The sequence below is a fragment of the Daktulosphaira vitifoliae genome, unplaced genomic scaffold (assembly GCF_025091365.1).
Source record: "Daktulosphaira vitifoliae isolate Bord-2020 unplaced genomic scaffold, ASM2509136v1 Scaffold_4, whole genome shotgun sequence".
NCBI lineage: Eukaryota > Metazoa > Arthropoda > Insecta > Hemiptera > Phylloxeridae > Daktulosphaira > Daktulosphaira vitifoliae.
In genome coordinates this window covers 41353575-41368945 of record NW_026099575.1, presented here as the reverse complement: position 1 = coordinate 41368945, position 15371 = coordinate 41353575, and the positions used below count along the sequence as shown (strand labels likewise).

The 15371-nt window shown below is 26.3% G+C and overlaps 2 protein-coding genes across 2 annotated transcripts; both read right to left on the bottom strand.

Moving 5' to 3' along the window:
• Positions 1-144: 144 nt before the first annotated feature.
• Positions 145-6086, bottom strand: LOC126906175 (SWI/SNF-related matrix-associated actin-dependent regulator of chromatin subfamily A containing DEAD/H box 1 homolog). The gene is made up of 17 exons (XM_050686515.1): positions 5892-6086; positions 5684-5810; positions 5493-5596; positions 5169-5436; positions 5039-5108; positions 4140-4302; positions 3136-3323; positions 2842-3041; positions 2638-2776; positions 2439-2574; positions 2234-2371; positions 1881-2174; positions 1675-1809; positions 1320-1537; positions 1078-1260; positions 389-498; positions 145-327 (listed from the first exon to the last, which is right to left on the bottom strand). The coding sequence occupies exons 2-17, from the start codon at positions 5808-5810 to the stop codon at positions 251-253; spliced, it is 2550 nt and encodes an 849-aa protein (XP_050542472.1). The 5' UTR covers positions 5892-6086; the 3' UTR covers positions 145-250.
• Positions 6087-6782: 696 nt separating this feature from the next.
• On the bottom strand, positions 6783-11066 carry LOC126906176 (uncharacterized). Its single transcript, XM_050686516.1, has 3 exons — positions 10925-11066; positions 9413-9598; positions 6783-7620 (listed from the first exon to the last, which is right to left on the bottom strand). The coding sequence occupies exons 1-3, from the start codon at positions 10927-10929 to the stop codon at positions 7290-7292; spliced, it is 522 nt and encodes a 173-aa protein (XP_050542473.1). The 5' UTR covers positions 10930-11066; the 3' UTR covers positions 6783-7289.
• Positions 11067-15371: the final 4305 nt, after the last annotated feature.

Below are 15371 nucleotides of genomic sequence, written 5' to 3'. Positions count from 1 at the left end.
TATCTATTCTAATCTTAGTAAAAATTTTAAAACTAAGTAATATTTTAAAATAGTGGCTCATTAAAATGCAATATAGTTTTAATGATTTAATCAATACTTTTCACATTAAAAAAATATATATAAATAAAAAAAGCTGCATCAGAATTTAACAATATACAATATTTAGTATATATGTACAAAATAATTATTACAAATAACAAAATGTATAATAAAAATGTTTTAAAACATCATGTCAATTATTACATACATTTTAACATATAACATCCTCAATGCCTAGTGATTTCTTAAGTAATTGAGCCATAGTTTTTTTATCGGCTTCTTCATCATCTAATAAATAAGATAGGAATCAAAATACATTCTTAAATGTTTTATTTTAAAATATTTGTACCTTTTCCACTTCCAGTAACTTGTTGCTCGAGATCTAACTTCTCTTGGGCTACTTTATACATAGATTGCTCAATTGAATCTTGACTTATAAGTTTAATGACTTTAACAGGCCTACAATAAATTGTGTTATATATTTATAAAAAAAACATATTGTTGAGCCTTTATCATTTACATATTAAGACTATAAAAAAAGATACTAAATTGACATATTTGTAGAATTTTTATGATAATAATACTAAGAGTTGTCATTATAGTGAAAAAACTAAATTGAGTTCAACAATTTTAAATTCAAATTCTACCAAGTGATTGATTTATTATATCTCATAACATATTGTCTAAGATGTAATTTTTCTATATAAAAATTTACAACATTTAATATGACATAAATTAAAAAAAAAAAAAAATGTATGTGTGTACTTAATCTTTAATCTGACACATCCTGATTTTTATTAATTATAATACTCACATTTAATCATCTTAAAATTCGAAAAAAAATAACTGGTCAGTAGCAACTTTTAAACAAAAATTTTAAGAGATACCAAAAATGTATATCTGAGTTTTATTTTAATGAATTATTAGTTATTTAAAAACAGATTGTTCTTATTTTTTCAAGTATACTTTAGACTTTTATTTTTTTCAAATAAGTAGTTCATTTATATCTTTTGAATTTTAATTGGTTATAACATTTACCTAGTTTGTCCAACTCTATGACACCGGTCTTCAGCTTGCTTATCATTATAAGGGTTATAATCAATATCATGAAATATTGCTGTATCTGCAGCTGTTAAATTTATACCTAAGCCACCAGCTTTTGTAGATAACAAGAACACAAATACACTATCATCCATGTTGTATAAGTCAATCATGAGTTGTCTGTAAACATTTTTTACTTAATATCTGAACACTTAGTAAAAAAGCCAACACTAGTATACCTTTCTTGAACTTGTGTTGAACCATCAAGTCTTAAATATGTATGTCCAAAGTGTGACATGTATATTTCGAGCAAGTCCAATATAGATAAAAATTGACTGAAAATTAATACCCTATGACCTCTATCCTTAAGATCGGGTAATAATTCATCAAGTTTCTTGAATTTTCCTGAGTTTAGGAATACTTCAATAGGAATGTCATACTTTAATTTATGTAGACTCTAAAAAATATATGAAATAAGTAATATTATATAAAAATACATAAAAATTATTTATCAAAATAATTTATTTATATTTTAAAAAGTAAAAATTTTATTGTTCAATAAACTAATAAATATATTTTAATAAATAAATTTACTTTATGATCAGCACATAATTTATGTAGATCAAAATCTGATAAAAATGATAAATCTTCAGCAATATATTGTTCATTTTTCTGTTTATATGTTGGATCAACAGCCAATAGTTTAGCCATTTTGTATAATTTATCATCCTAAAGCAAAGCATCATATATTAAAATATTGAATTTATTTATCGAATTATTAGTAAAATTATTATATTTACTTCAAAATGGTAACGTAATAACAGTGGATGATTAGCTAACTTTCTCAACATCATTACCCACATCATATGGTTGTTTTCAGACGTTTCTTTTTCTTTGCTAGCCTCTTTTATTTCATCAACTAATGTACTGTAGCGAGTTTTCTGGTGTTCAGTCATTTTGATTTCAGTTACTACAACTGTTTTCACAGGCAATGACTTAAGAACATCACATTTCAAACGTCTTAACATAAACGGTGCTATAATTTGTTTAGCCTGTTCAATACGATTCATTTCATACTCAGATCCAGTGTTTTTCTAAGAAATATAGTATAATTAATAAAATTTAGTTTATGATAAATTATTATATTACTAACTGTTCCTTTCGAAAATAAAAATTTTATATTATCCACTTTACCACGGAACATTTTGGGCATAAGAAATATTAGTAATGACATCAGCTCAAGTAAATTATTTTGAAGTGGTGTACCAGTTAATAATATTTTGTAATTTCCCTATAAATATAAATTAATGTTATGTTATTAATTTCATTAACATAATTTATTAGAAAAAAATATTTACATTAAAGTTGGAAAAGGTTTCAAATGTCAATGATGTCATATTCTTTAACTTGTGTGCCTCGTCATAAATTATATAATGGAATTCCTTTACCCTGAACATTTTTTTTTCTTCAAGAGAGTTAGCGGCACAGCTATATCTACAATAAAATAGTAAACTAATTAATAATAATAATAATTTTTAAAGAACTCTTAATACTCACGTTGTAAGAATAACATCTATATCACCAAAACCATATTTGTTCCACTCACTTCTTAAATATCTTCTTTCATCCATTGATCCATGATATTTTTCAACTTTTATTGAAGGACACCACCTCTCAAACTCTTTAAACCAATTGTCTGAAAAAAAAAATAACTATAAACACCTTGTAAATTAATTATGTTTATTGTGAATCAAATATTACCTAATGTTGAAGCTGGTACAACAACTAATTGAGGTACTCCAGGTTGAGTACGTTCAGTTTCTTTAAGTTGTGCTATAAAGGCTATTATTTGGACAGTTTTACCTAAGCCCATTTCATCAGCTAACATCATATTCAGTTTTTGAGAATTCATCAATAGAAGCCAATTCAAACCAATCATTTGATAACCAGCCAATTGTAAACTAAGAAAATATAATCATAAAAATACAATTTGATATGTAATCATTTTCAAAAAAAAAAAATTATCACTAGTGACTAATTATGTCTGATTATTACTCTTTATTTAATGAGGCAGGTTGTGTTTTGATTAACATATTACTAGTTGTTATTGTATGACCATTTTTTAAGGAAAGTTTTTCACATTTTTTCATAAGTTGTGTAACTATTTCTTGACAATTTACCATATGCATTACATTTTGTAAAGTTTGATCACCTAATACTTTAGAATTGTTTAATTTGGTTTTCTATTGAATAAAAGAATGTTATAAATAAAAACAATCTATAAAATGTAGAAAAAATATATTTTAGTCACTTAAATAGAATATAAAGTTATACATAAATTTTTATCATATACATAGGCACAATTTCAATAAAATATTTAGAAGTGCTTATTTTATCTTACTTTACTTCATTAAATTTTTTTAAATGTAATTTTATATGTAGTCTTCTTCTTTTCCCCCACCTTAATCCCAACTAATTAGGATCGGCCACCCTTATCCTAAACTTCCACTTGACACAATCTCCCACATCAGCTGTCCTCATATCACATTCAATAGCATCCCTCCATCTCTTTTTTGTTCTTCCTCTTCATCCTTCAACATTCATTTCTATAACTGTTCTTACAGCTTCCGATTCTTCTCTTCTCATAACATGACCAAACCATCCAAGTCTATTTTCTCTCGTCTTATCAACGATTGACGCTACACCTATACTCCTTCTTAAATGCTCGTTCCTTATCCTATATTCTCTAGTCACTCCACTCATCTATCTAAGCATTCTCATCTCTGCTACACTCATTTTCTACTCTACTTTCTTATCAAGATTACAGTCTTGTAGAATTTACCTTTCAGTCTCATTGGAATTTTTTTTAATAATATAAGACATCAGACTCTTCTGTTCACTTCAACCACTCGCACTTAATTTTATATGTAGTGTTTTTGAAATTTTGGATGGGCTAAGCCTTTTAAATTTGTGCCTATGATTATATAAAATTAAATTTCAAGAATTACAATAAATAATACTAAAAGAAATATTAATATAGAAAAGTTATATTATCTTACTGCATCAAACCAATTAACAAATGGTCTTAATTCTAATAGAGCTTCAAACTTTTTTGAAGTCATTCCTTTAACCAATTTCATTTCAGCTTCTGAAGAATTATTTAACAACTCTAATGCTTGCTGTCTCATTTCAGCACTGCTGTCTTTTACTAGATTTTTTTCACTGAAATCATAATTGTGACAATTAAAATTTGGAATTTTTTAACTTAATTAAGAATACTTGTGCACTAAGTCTTATAACATTAGTTAGTTAAAAAAAAAAAATTAAATTTTAATTAGATCACTTTAAATTATAAATTTTTCTGGTATATTAGTTTTAAAAATGGATAACTAGAGTTCTTTAGAAAATACTATCTTTACAATTTTTTTGAAGTTTTTACTTTCAAAAAAAAAAAACAATTCTTATTTTAAAAAAGTTGAGACAAATTAAGTGATTAACAAAAACAACAAAAAAAAAATTACAAAATACAGTCAAAACCATCAATGATATAGAGTGGGATGTGTTTTAGTGGTCAATTTGATTCTACATGCTGTTTATGCTTTTAAATATATCAAACAAATCTTAATCAAAATGAGTTAAAATTGAGATTCTCAAACATTTAGGATATCAGTTATAGCAGCACACCATTTCGATAAAATTTTAAATAAAGTAGAATGAGACCCTCACTATAGTAATCTGAGTAGAAACCATAATAAGAATTAATCACTTGTGGCTAATATTATTTAAAATTAAAAATATATCTAAAATATTTAATTTAAAACTAAAAAATATTTTATTCAAAATACTGTCAGTATGTGTTTCACTCTGATAATAGTGTAACATTGTTCTCAAAATATGTATACATGAATTTTTAGTAATTTTTGAATTAAATATTTTTTAATTTTAAATAAGTACATACTCATCATAATCATTATCACAATCTTCATCTGTGTCACTATCACCACATGTAGTTTTAATACGCTTCCTTTCTAAAATTTAAATGTCACAATAAAACAATTATATTAATTTAATAATATAAATTTACTAACTAATATTTCCTTGAGGTTTGATACGTTTTCTAGAAGGCATAATAACAGGAGTAGGAACATGTTTAACCAATTGTGGATTTAAACTTCTAACACCAGAAAGCGTAACATTAGACAAAGCATCACCTTCTTCAGATTTTTTTTCTTCTTTTTTATTAACAAAAGAATTAAAATTTTTTAAATTGACTATGTGCAAACTAACTCCATTATTAGGACCATCATTACTATCATCAGATATTGAATGAGCATTGGATATATCATCATGGTCTATCTAAACAATAATAATTTTAATAGACATTCATAAAAAATTATAAATGCAGTTCTTACTTCCTCAATTAAATGAGACACATCCCCATTAATTGATTTATGATCAGTTTCTTCATCTGATGATATTATAATAGTTTGTAATCTGCTATTTTTAACTTTTTTAACTATAAAAATATAATTAATATTAAGATTTCTTACATAAGTATAAAATTTAAATAAAATATTTTTTAATAAATAATTTAAAATGTTACTTGGACTTTCTTCAATATCATTAGACCTAGATGCAGCTTCCTCATAACTAAATCTTGGTTTCTGGGCATATCTAAATTTTCCAAGTAGGCTTGGACTAGTATCACTATCACAATTTGAAGAATTCATCTATAAAATTAAGAATTAAAAAATATATTTTCTAATAAAATAAATAAACTGCATAATAAAATGTTTTAAATAATACTATACTTTTAAAAGATAAATAAATTCCACGAGATATTTATCAAATAGACAACAAAAATTATTACTATAATCTAAAATAAGCTAAATATTCTTAAATTTCTAACTTATAATTAAAATTAATAGGATGTTACTAAATTATTTTTAAAATTACTGTTAAGAGTTAACCGAATCACAGGAAACGATATCGAAGTAACATTACGAGTCATAAGGATTACTTAAAAAAGAAAGTTGTGGATAATAGTTATTAACACGAGATTCTCGATTTGTGTTATCAATCTAATTCATGGAAGAAAAAGCACAACTGAAATGAAATTTGAGATTTTTAATATGTGACGAAGCGTAATAAGATGACAAGATTGAGTTTCTACAATTTTTTCTGACTTCTCGATGTAAAATCTGAAATTTGTATGAGAACTTTTCCCTTTACAATGAATTTTTTTATTTGTTTCCTTCGTTTTCTAAGGATCCTGAAATATGGGTCGTCCTTTTAATTATCATCTTCGACGTGTTGCCACCTAGCGGAGGTAAGATAACGAAAACTATTGTCAAAGTTCGTGACTATCATAAGTGAAATAAATAGCTCATGAATTTTAAGATATTATATAGTGCTTTCAAAATATTCGAGTGAGAATGTTGAAAAAATTACCTTATGATTTTAACAGTTTAGATGTTCAACAATTACATTGAAATTCGCTGTATATGAATTTCTTACCATAATTAAAATTAATGGCGCGCACGCAACTAGAATAGAATCTTCGGGAAAGTAAAATGTATTTCCTCTTGCTTAAAAATATTTTAGAAAGCAACATACGTACATAACTTGCTACATTTTTGTGGACGAGCTAATTTTTCGATTGCCCAAGAAGTTGGGTAAATGTTTTAATTACAGGAGAAGACAAAAATTAACGTTATTCATTTTTACATGACATATGATATAAAAACATGAAAATGTCGTTCGCCATAATTCAGTAAACATTTTTGTATATTTTCTGTGATTTACACAATAAAGTAATGTAAAAGAACCTTTTTGGCAGTTATGGTGCAGTTTTTTTTATGTGTAGTGTCTCAAACAAAATGTAAATTTAGTTAGACATTTTGTTAACTCATTAGCGTTAGTTATTCACATTTTTAGTCATAAACAAAAGTAGTGTTGTAACGGTTTTATTGTACATCGATATTGAACTAAAATATTTTACATTTACAATGACAATGATAAGTAAAAAAAGTGAAGTTTTTCTTAATAAATTGTCGGTGATTTTGGTTACCGATAAATCTTTTTTCGAAATTCAAACGATTGTGAACCAATGAAATTGAGATTGAAAATTGTTCGGTTGTTTCGAGTGCTGTCGACATGGGAACACCCCACAGGCACACATGTTCAGTAACTGTCTCGGGCCTTTGACGTTATTGAGCAGGAGGCGCGTAATAAATGACTCGAGTGCTACTCTCCAACCGAACCTCGTCGGGACTGTCTGCTATCCAATCGTCATCGGTGCACGGTGACAAATCGAACGGCACCTGTGTGGGACTGCAGCCTTTAAGAAAGTACGTGACGACCGTCTCCGGTAGAGACCATACGGTGACCTTATCGTGTACTGTCTTCGTCACTGTCTCCCGCAACTTCCATTTACGTTCGTCTTGCTTCGTCGACCCCGCGGCGACGTCTTCAAAGGCTCTGCGGTCATCTACTGCAACCGCAAAACCGTTTTCTGGGTAAGGCGTTGGTATTTGAGACCTGTTCTCGACAGAGAAAAATGCTCTTTAAATCACACGATAATAAAGAATTCGTTCAATTACACAAAAGAAATTTAAATACATCTAAGGCGAGAATCGGTCATGTACTTGTCGTTTTTTATTCGAGTCCATTACAATAGAACAAGTGTACTTGTCTTTGGCAATAATAGACTTAAAATTTTAGTTTTTTGAAGTTCTCTTAATTTTTTCCCCTAAAACAAATAAGTAACGTTCCCGAGATAAAAATTATACACTAAAACTCTAATACAGTCACACTCAGAATTGTTAATAAATATATATTTTAATATGGTTGCATTCGCAAGAGTTTTTTATCTTTCAACTCGGGGGATTCGGTGACTACAGAAATGAAAACTATATTTTCGCGACACATTCATAATAAAAAAACAAGTATATACATATATCGCATCAAAGCAACGGCGTAAAATACTGTTTTTGTGCGTGCAAATGTAAAATATCATGAAAAATATTACACTAATATGCCGAGTGTTAGATAAGACTAATTGAATGCCATTACTTAGTAAGGTAAAGGATTTCCATTGTTCTCGAAGACTGAACTTGTTTCCTTTGAATACTAAAACTATACATATTTATTGCGCGTGTCTGTTGAATCGTTTTGGCGGCAAAATATTATTGTGATTTTTGTATTGAACAAACGAAAATATTTTAAAAAGTAATGGACTGGTGTCGTATTGCATTGAATACATTGATACTGCGGTTTAAAAAAATGGAAACAATTACTCCTAAGAATATAAAGTTTTCTGTACAAACACAAATCAAGTAATTTTCTACGTGTGCGACTAACAAGTAAGTAATTATAGAAATTAAATGGGCTGCTTAGTGATATTTGTGGCGCAGTTTGTTTTAAATATAAACAACGCAATTCTATTGTTTGAGTACATTCATAAGCGTAAAATGTCTTGCGGAACTGGCTAGTGGACAGCTGTTCGGTGTCACTAGCACCACGTAATCTATACGTTAAGCCGTAAACTTAGAACGACTACGTGAATAATTGATGCCAACTACACAACGGCCGTCACTTGAGAAATTCAAAAGTCCTTATCACCTTTTGATTCCCTAGAACTGTTTTAATGAATCCATTAATTCACTCGTCCAAGTTATTGTGTATTTTTAAATTGAATTCAATTCACCGTTTTTTATATTTATCATCACATCACATTTTTGAGTACACGTGGTCATTAAGTTGTCTATACGAAACTCCTAGTTTTATCATTATGTGCTTAAAATTGCTTAAAAACATAACGTAATCGAACTAACGAAAACTAGACGTTTATCAAATTTATATAAAAAGATGGTTAAGTTGTTCGTATTAAGTGACTAAGAGAATCTGGAAACTTGATTTGCGATAAATTGAATATAAGTCATATTTATTATTATAAAAACATATTTTTTTAGAGAGTATACATAAATTTCATTTTGTGGGATTAAATTATTCATTTATCTGTTTTACGGTTTAATAAAAATATAAACTATATTTCTTATAGCTGAAAAAACGCGTTAACATTTTTGTTTTAAATTACACTATAATTGTAACTAATATGACATAAGTTGCGTATTTATTAAAAACAAAATTAATTAAAAATATTTCCCTACAAACATTAAATAAAATCTGTTTTAATAATAATCATTAAAACATAATTATTATTTCTATTAGTACACTGGTATAAAACAAATAAAATTGTCGCTTGATAAATTAAGTTTTTTTTTGTTAAAATTATTGCAATGTACTCAAATCAAATTAGAATTTAACTGACCATCGATAGTGTGATCCCGGGGGATCTTTGCACACTGGAACATCTTCTTCTATCATTGCACAAGAGCTTATTAACCCTGTTGTGGTAGTGAATGGTTTGGTAATTAGAATAGTTTTAGTTGGAAGTATTCCACGGCCGTAGACCATCACCGAAATAGATCCAATTGCTTTTAAAAATAGTAGAAGCCTAAAAAATGATTTATAAACGATTTTAATGGTAAAATAGTAAATACAATTACATATTATATTATGGCGTATCATAATTGTATTATAAAATTCTGGCTGTTAATCTAATTATTAAGTTTTCTATGATTTTAAACATCGATTGAAATGAAATCATTTTTACATCACATTTGCTTAGTATATTTTATTTTACATAATTTCTATAGATATGAATACGTATCGAGTGTATTCCTAAGGTATATATCAATTATAAGTTAAAAATAGTTTGATTTAGAAAGCTGTACAATTGTATGACGAGGGACTGTTTCTAAATTTGTTTTGAAATAAATACAATAGGCGTTCATTAATTTGCAATAACTTTTATTAAAACTACAATAACAATAACTCTATTGTTTTATGGCATGTCTCTTACTTTCAATATTTATATTTACTTTTGTGTTAACGATGTTCATATTTATATTGAGTTGATTAACGTTTACAATGTATACATACTGATTTGTTTTTAATATCCAAATCGAAAATTTAATAACTGTGTTAATAGAAGATTTTTTTATAATTATAGGAGTAAAGTAGAAAAAGACCAAGTATTTTATTATTACATCATACTATTTTATCGAATTTATGTTCATACGACAACTGATTGTCTAGCTTGTAAAAGACAAAGAATTATTAGATTTATAGACCAAGTTATAAATAAATTAAACATAAAATACACTCTATAAAAATATAGATATAATTCACATTCACAATATTTTTAAAGTGTTTTTCGTTTTTGTTTTCTTATTTTAAATTTATCAATGTTAAACAAATTATCATAACAAATTAAGTACAACACCACAAAGCGGCCCAGTCAAGGAGTACTAAAGGGGCTATAGTCCTCCCTTGGTCAATTATTATTATTATTAATACTCGTAATTGACCTGGCGTTAGTTAGTGAATGTGATTAGCCAAATAAAAAAGGCTCTTAGCCCCTCTCCAAGAAATAATTCTGGCAATGCCATTGAAACTTGAATTGTAAAAAAGTTAAGCCCGTTAAATTATACAAAAATATAACCCATTTAAATGTAAAACTAATTTAGCTTATTACATTAGCTTATATATTCAATACAAATTTTCCCATTTACGTGTTAATTAAAAATATTTTAAACATACTTAAAATGAAATACAACAATTTTTAGCTATGAGCTGTAAGTTTTATACAACTTAAAAGTTTAGTTAAAGTTCTAAAGTTTAGCAAGGAAAATAACTAGTATAAAGAAATTTTATCGAAATTAAATGTCGAGATATATTTGTCAAATAATAATAATGTTTTGGTAATAAAATTACTTACCTCATTTTTACAGCGAGACTTAAAATAAATCACAAGCACTTTACATGCAGAAACAAGACATGGTACTGTCACTAAATAATCACATTACAACAATTAAATAGGCACAATCAAAGACTTTCTTGTTAGCTGTTTGATCAATTCAATAACGCAGCCGATACAGTCTCATGTACAAAAGTGTATTTGCATTCAATTATTTTCGGCACTGAGGGAAATTATTTCCCATTAAATTTTACACTTAGGCTGTCGTTAAAATTGTGTTGTGCTTACCCGTCCAAAAGTCAATGCCGTACACTTAAGCTCATGTGCAACACACGTTTTTCAAAATGTCCATAATATACTAAAATATTTAATGACTGCAACCCAACCAGTTGTTTACTCAAACCTCATAAAGAGTAGATTTGATTGAAAAATATTAATTTGAAATTTTGGGATTTACTGGGTATTATTCTTGAATCCGAAATCCAATAATTCATTTCTGTTATGATTATTCATAATTGTTTATTTTTATCATTTGTTATGTTAACTATTTCTTTCATTAGTTCTAAGTTTGTTTAAGAAAATGTTCATTTTATTTTATTAACATTTTCTTATGTACTTTGTATTTATAGTATTGAGTACCACTTTATTAAGTAAAATTTATGCCGATAATTTTATAGAAATGGTGTTAATAATTGATTAAAATATCTATGACCTTTGTATAACTTCGATAACCATTTATATCAGGGCTTTCAAAGGGCATCCAAAAATCTATATGTCTAGTAAAAGCGTAATAAAATTAAACCCTAATCAAGACAAGCCGAATTAATAATTAATTTTATACTTCGATCACTAGGCGTGTCTGTCAAGTAAATGCTCTTCAATTGGTAGTACTTTGCGTGTATTTGTTTCTCCTACTTTCTCTTTGTACTATTAAAAAGCATTTTCTCTTTTTATTTCTCTTGCACATTCTATCCAGTCTGCTGCTATAGTTATTTGAGGGTAATTAGCCGACGTGTCATTGTATTATTCAATTCACTGGAACAATTGTTCACACAGCTCCATTATCCTTTTAATCATCCCTTTAGAGTTATTTTCTGTTGTCCTGCTAAGCCTGTCTGTTCTTTAATAGTTGTTTGTTTAACCGGAACCATAAATCGGAAATACAAATGTATTCCTGCCGATTGATGATATCTCTTGGTTCGGCGCACCTTATTAAAATTAGTTGCAATCATATTAATATTGAATGCTATCAAATAAATGGACACCAAGGATTAAGTATGTAGATAATACTGAATTAAGTTAAAAAAAAAAACCAAAATAATGGGGACGTGGCATAGTTGGGACAAGGATAGATAATATCTGTTAGTCACTAAAATCACTATCATAAAAAACTCTTCGATGCAAATCTGTAGATAGTATTTAATTATTAGAATGAATTATTGAACTACTTCACAAGCAATACATCTTGATTACAAGTTTTATCATATATAAGCACATTATTTTTATAAACAGATATATATGTATGTTGCCATTAAAAAAAATAATGTCGACATCCTAGTAATGAACAAGAATGTCACTAATGTATGGATTAAAAAAAACCTTAATAATTAATAAATTAAGAAATATAAAAAATAAAAAATACCCAAAAGAATTTTCTTAATATAATTATTATTTTAGCATAAATTGAGTGAATAATAGTGTCTATAAAATGAATCACAGAGCGGTTCGTTATTTGGATTTAACATAAGCCATTTTAGCTAGAATATATTTTTTTGAAATGGTAGTCCACTTTATTTTAATGTTGAAAGGATATATGAGGTACTTACCTCCTACTAACTTATATAATTATACTAATTGAATTAAAATATAAACATAAATAACTAAAAAATAAAATAAAATTTAAAAATTAACATAAACGAATAATGGTGAATTTTTACACTAAAATAACACTTTATATTAAACTTGAAAGGCCGTTTAAAAGACGAGTTGTTGGTACAATTTTTTTACTTATAGTTTGTAATATAAACTTTAATTTAACATATTTGAAGATAGGAGTACTTCCGAGACATTTTTAAAAGTTAAGTTTAAAAAGTTCTACTTTTTTACATGAGTTTCAACTTTTAAGCGTCTTCTATATTTGAGGATTTTGTATGATTTTTTAAAAAAAGTATGTCGGATCAAATTAGTATTTATAAAATATTTATAAAAAAAATGTATTTTTTTGTCAAAGACATATTACATATATTTTTTAGTATCAAATTTCAATTTTGAAATATTAAAAAATTCTCTTAAATATCAAAGAACACTTTTTGAATATCAAATAAAATTGTTAAATAATAATTTTTAAGTATAAAATTGTATTGAACTTTAGTTAATTTGTGTTTTACTTTTAAAAACAACACACTTCAACTTTTAGTCATTCAAGTTTTTTGCGTTTTTAAAAGGGTTTAATAGTATTAGAAAAAAATTCGATAACGTGATCTGTAGTCAGAGCAATATGAATTTTCAAATATTTAATTTATGACTAACTGTTATTTACTATGGATCATTTAAATTTTTTAGGGTGACTTTCATTTAAACACTTCATTTGTGATCTCTTGACGTATCGCTGAAAGAAATCGGTATGATGAGAGCTGAGAAAAAGTAGCGATAGATAAAAAAAAAATCATCATAGTAAAATTAACAGCTCAGCTTCGCATCGAAGCTAAAAAGAAGAATTAAACTCTTTCAATTTGGAATAGAGATGTGTTCCTCCTCTCTAGCTCTCCGAAATACTTTATGAGCACTTATTTATTACGAATATGTGATTATGTCAGGTTCAAAAGTGTACAAGCCACTTAGAGGGTCTAAATGACTTTTTAGTTATTACTTATTGAAAGCAATAGCTTATATGCACTATAAATAGCTTGGGAACTGTGAATTTTTCATTAGTAAGTTATAAAATTGTTTTACAAAGTAGGAAGTAATGTAATTATGTTTTATTAATTTTAAAAACTACAATTAATTAATTATACTTGCAATATTGTAATATTGCATTTGAAAATATGTACGGTAATTCTATTTTATTGATCATAAATTTAGTTTTAGTTGAATAATAATACACCCAAACCTAATTAAAATTAAGTAAACATATGAATCGTTTGACTTTTTAGTTGATTGTTAAAAATTATAAAATGAACAAATGCCAAGTTTTACTAAATTGCTATTTTTTAATAAAAACTAACTAAACAAGAACAACTTTTTACAAATAAATGAGTATCAATAATTATTTTTATAAGTACATTAGTTTAAATTGTTTTAATTGGTTAAAAATTATCTTTTTTTTTTAGTTCAATATTAGTTATCCATTTTATTTCATTTAATTAAACAAAAATGTTCAAAATTAAAATTCAATATTTAGTTTTTTTTATTTCCGTTGTTTTCAAATTAATAACATTACAATAAAAAAACTTTCATAATGTTTTAATTTCCGTTATTTTTATTCCAGTTGTCATAGATAAACATATGTTATAGAATTTAAAAATTTTATGTCAAGTTATTTTGGTATCTGAAGATTAAGTATGAAAACATTGATTATTTTTTTAAATATTTTTATAAAATTTAGAAACGTACATTTTAAAAGTATTGTAAGCTCTAATTTTTTCATCATATATATGTAATTAGACATAAAACATTAAATAGGTTACTCTCTTTGTACAATAAGATGTACTGAATCATAGATTTCAGCTTTTATTGATTTCAGTTAATTGAGAAACTCAAATGGGTAAAAAACTATAAAAAGTAGTAACAAATAATCAGTTATTATTATATAAATATGAGTTAGAAGTATATGAATAAGTTGATGAATTGAATAATAATTATTTTACCAGCCCACTTATTAATTTACAGCAATTAAAGAAAAATTAAAAAATGTTACATAGCCTTTATCAAGATTTAGACTCTAATGAAAAAAGCAACAAATTAATAAAAAAATGATAATAGAAACTAATTTACAATATATATATATATATTAGTGGTATAATATATATATATATATATATATTATACCACTTTTTGTCAGCTCACACCGAACTGATTTCTTTCAGCGACACGTCAAAAGATCACAAATCGTATCACAAGTCGAATACATTATCCTCAAAAACTGAAAAAATTTCCCTCGTTCCCCGTAAATAGGGGAAATCTCCAAAAAAAATAAAAATCGCTATTTCAAAAATGACAAAATTAATATAATTTTTTTTTTTATAGATACATGAGGTATTTACCTATCATTTGGTATGTTTTTTATAAATTTGATCCTTTACCTACCCACAGGAGGGATTCAAAACGACAACCTTTTCACATAAAAAAAAATTTTTTCATCTTAACTTTTAAAAGTTTACCGGAAACTTGAACACTTTTATATATATCTTAAACTAAATTTATATTTATATATTATTAATATAAATATATATTATTAATATAAATATAT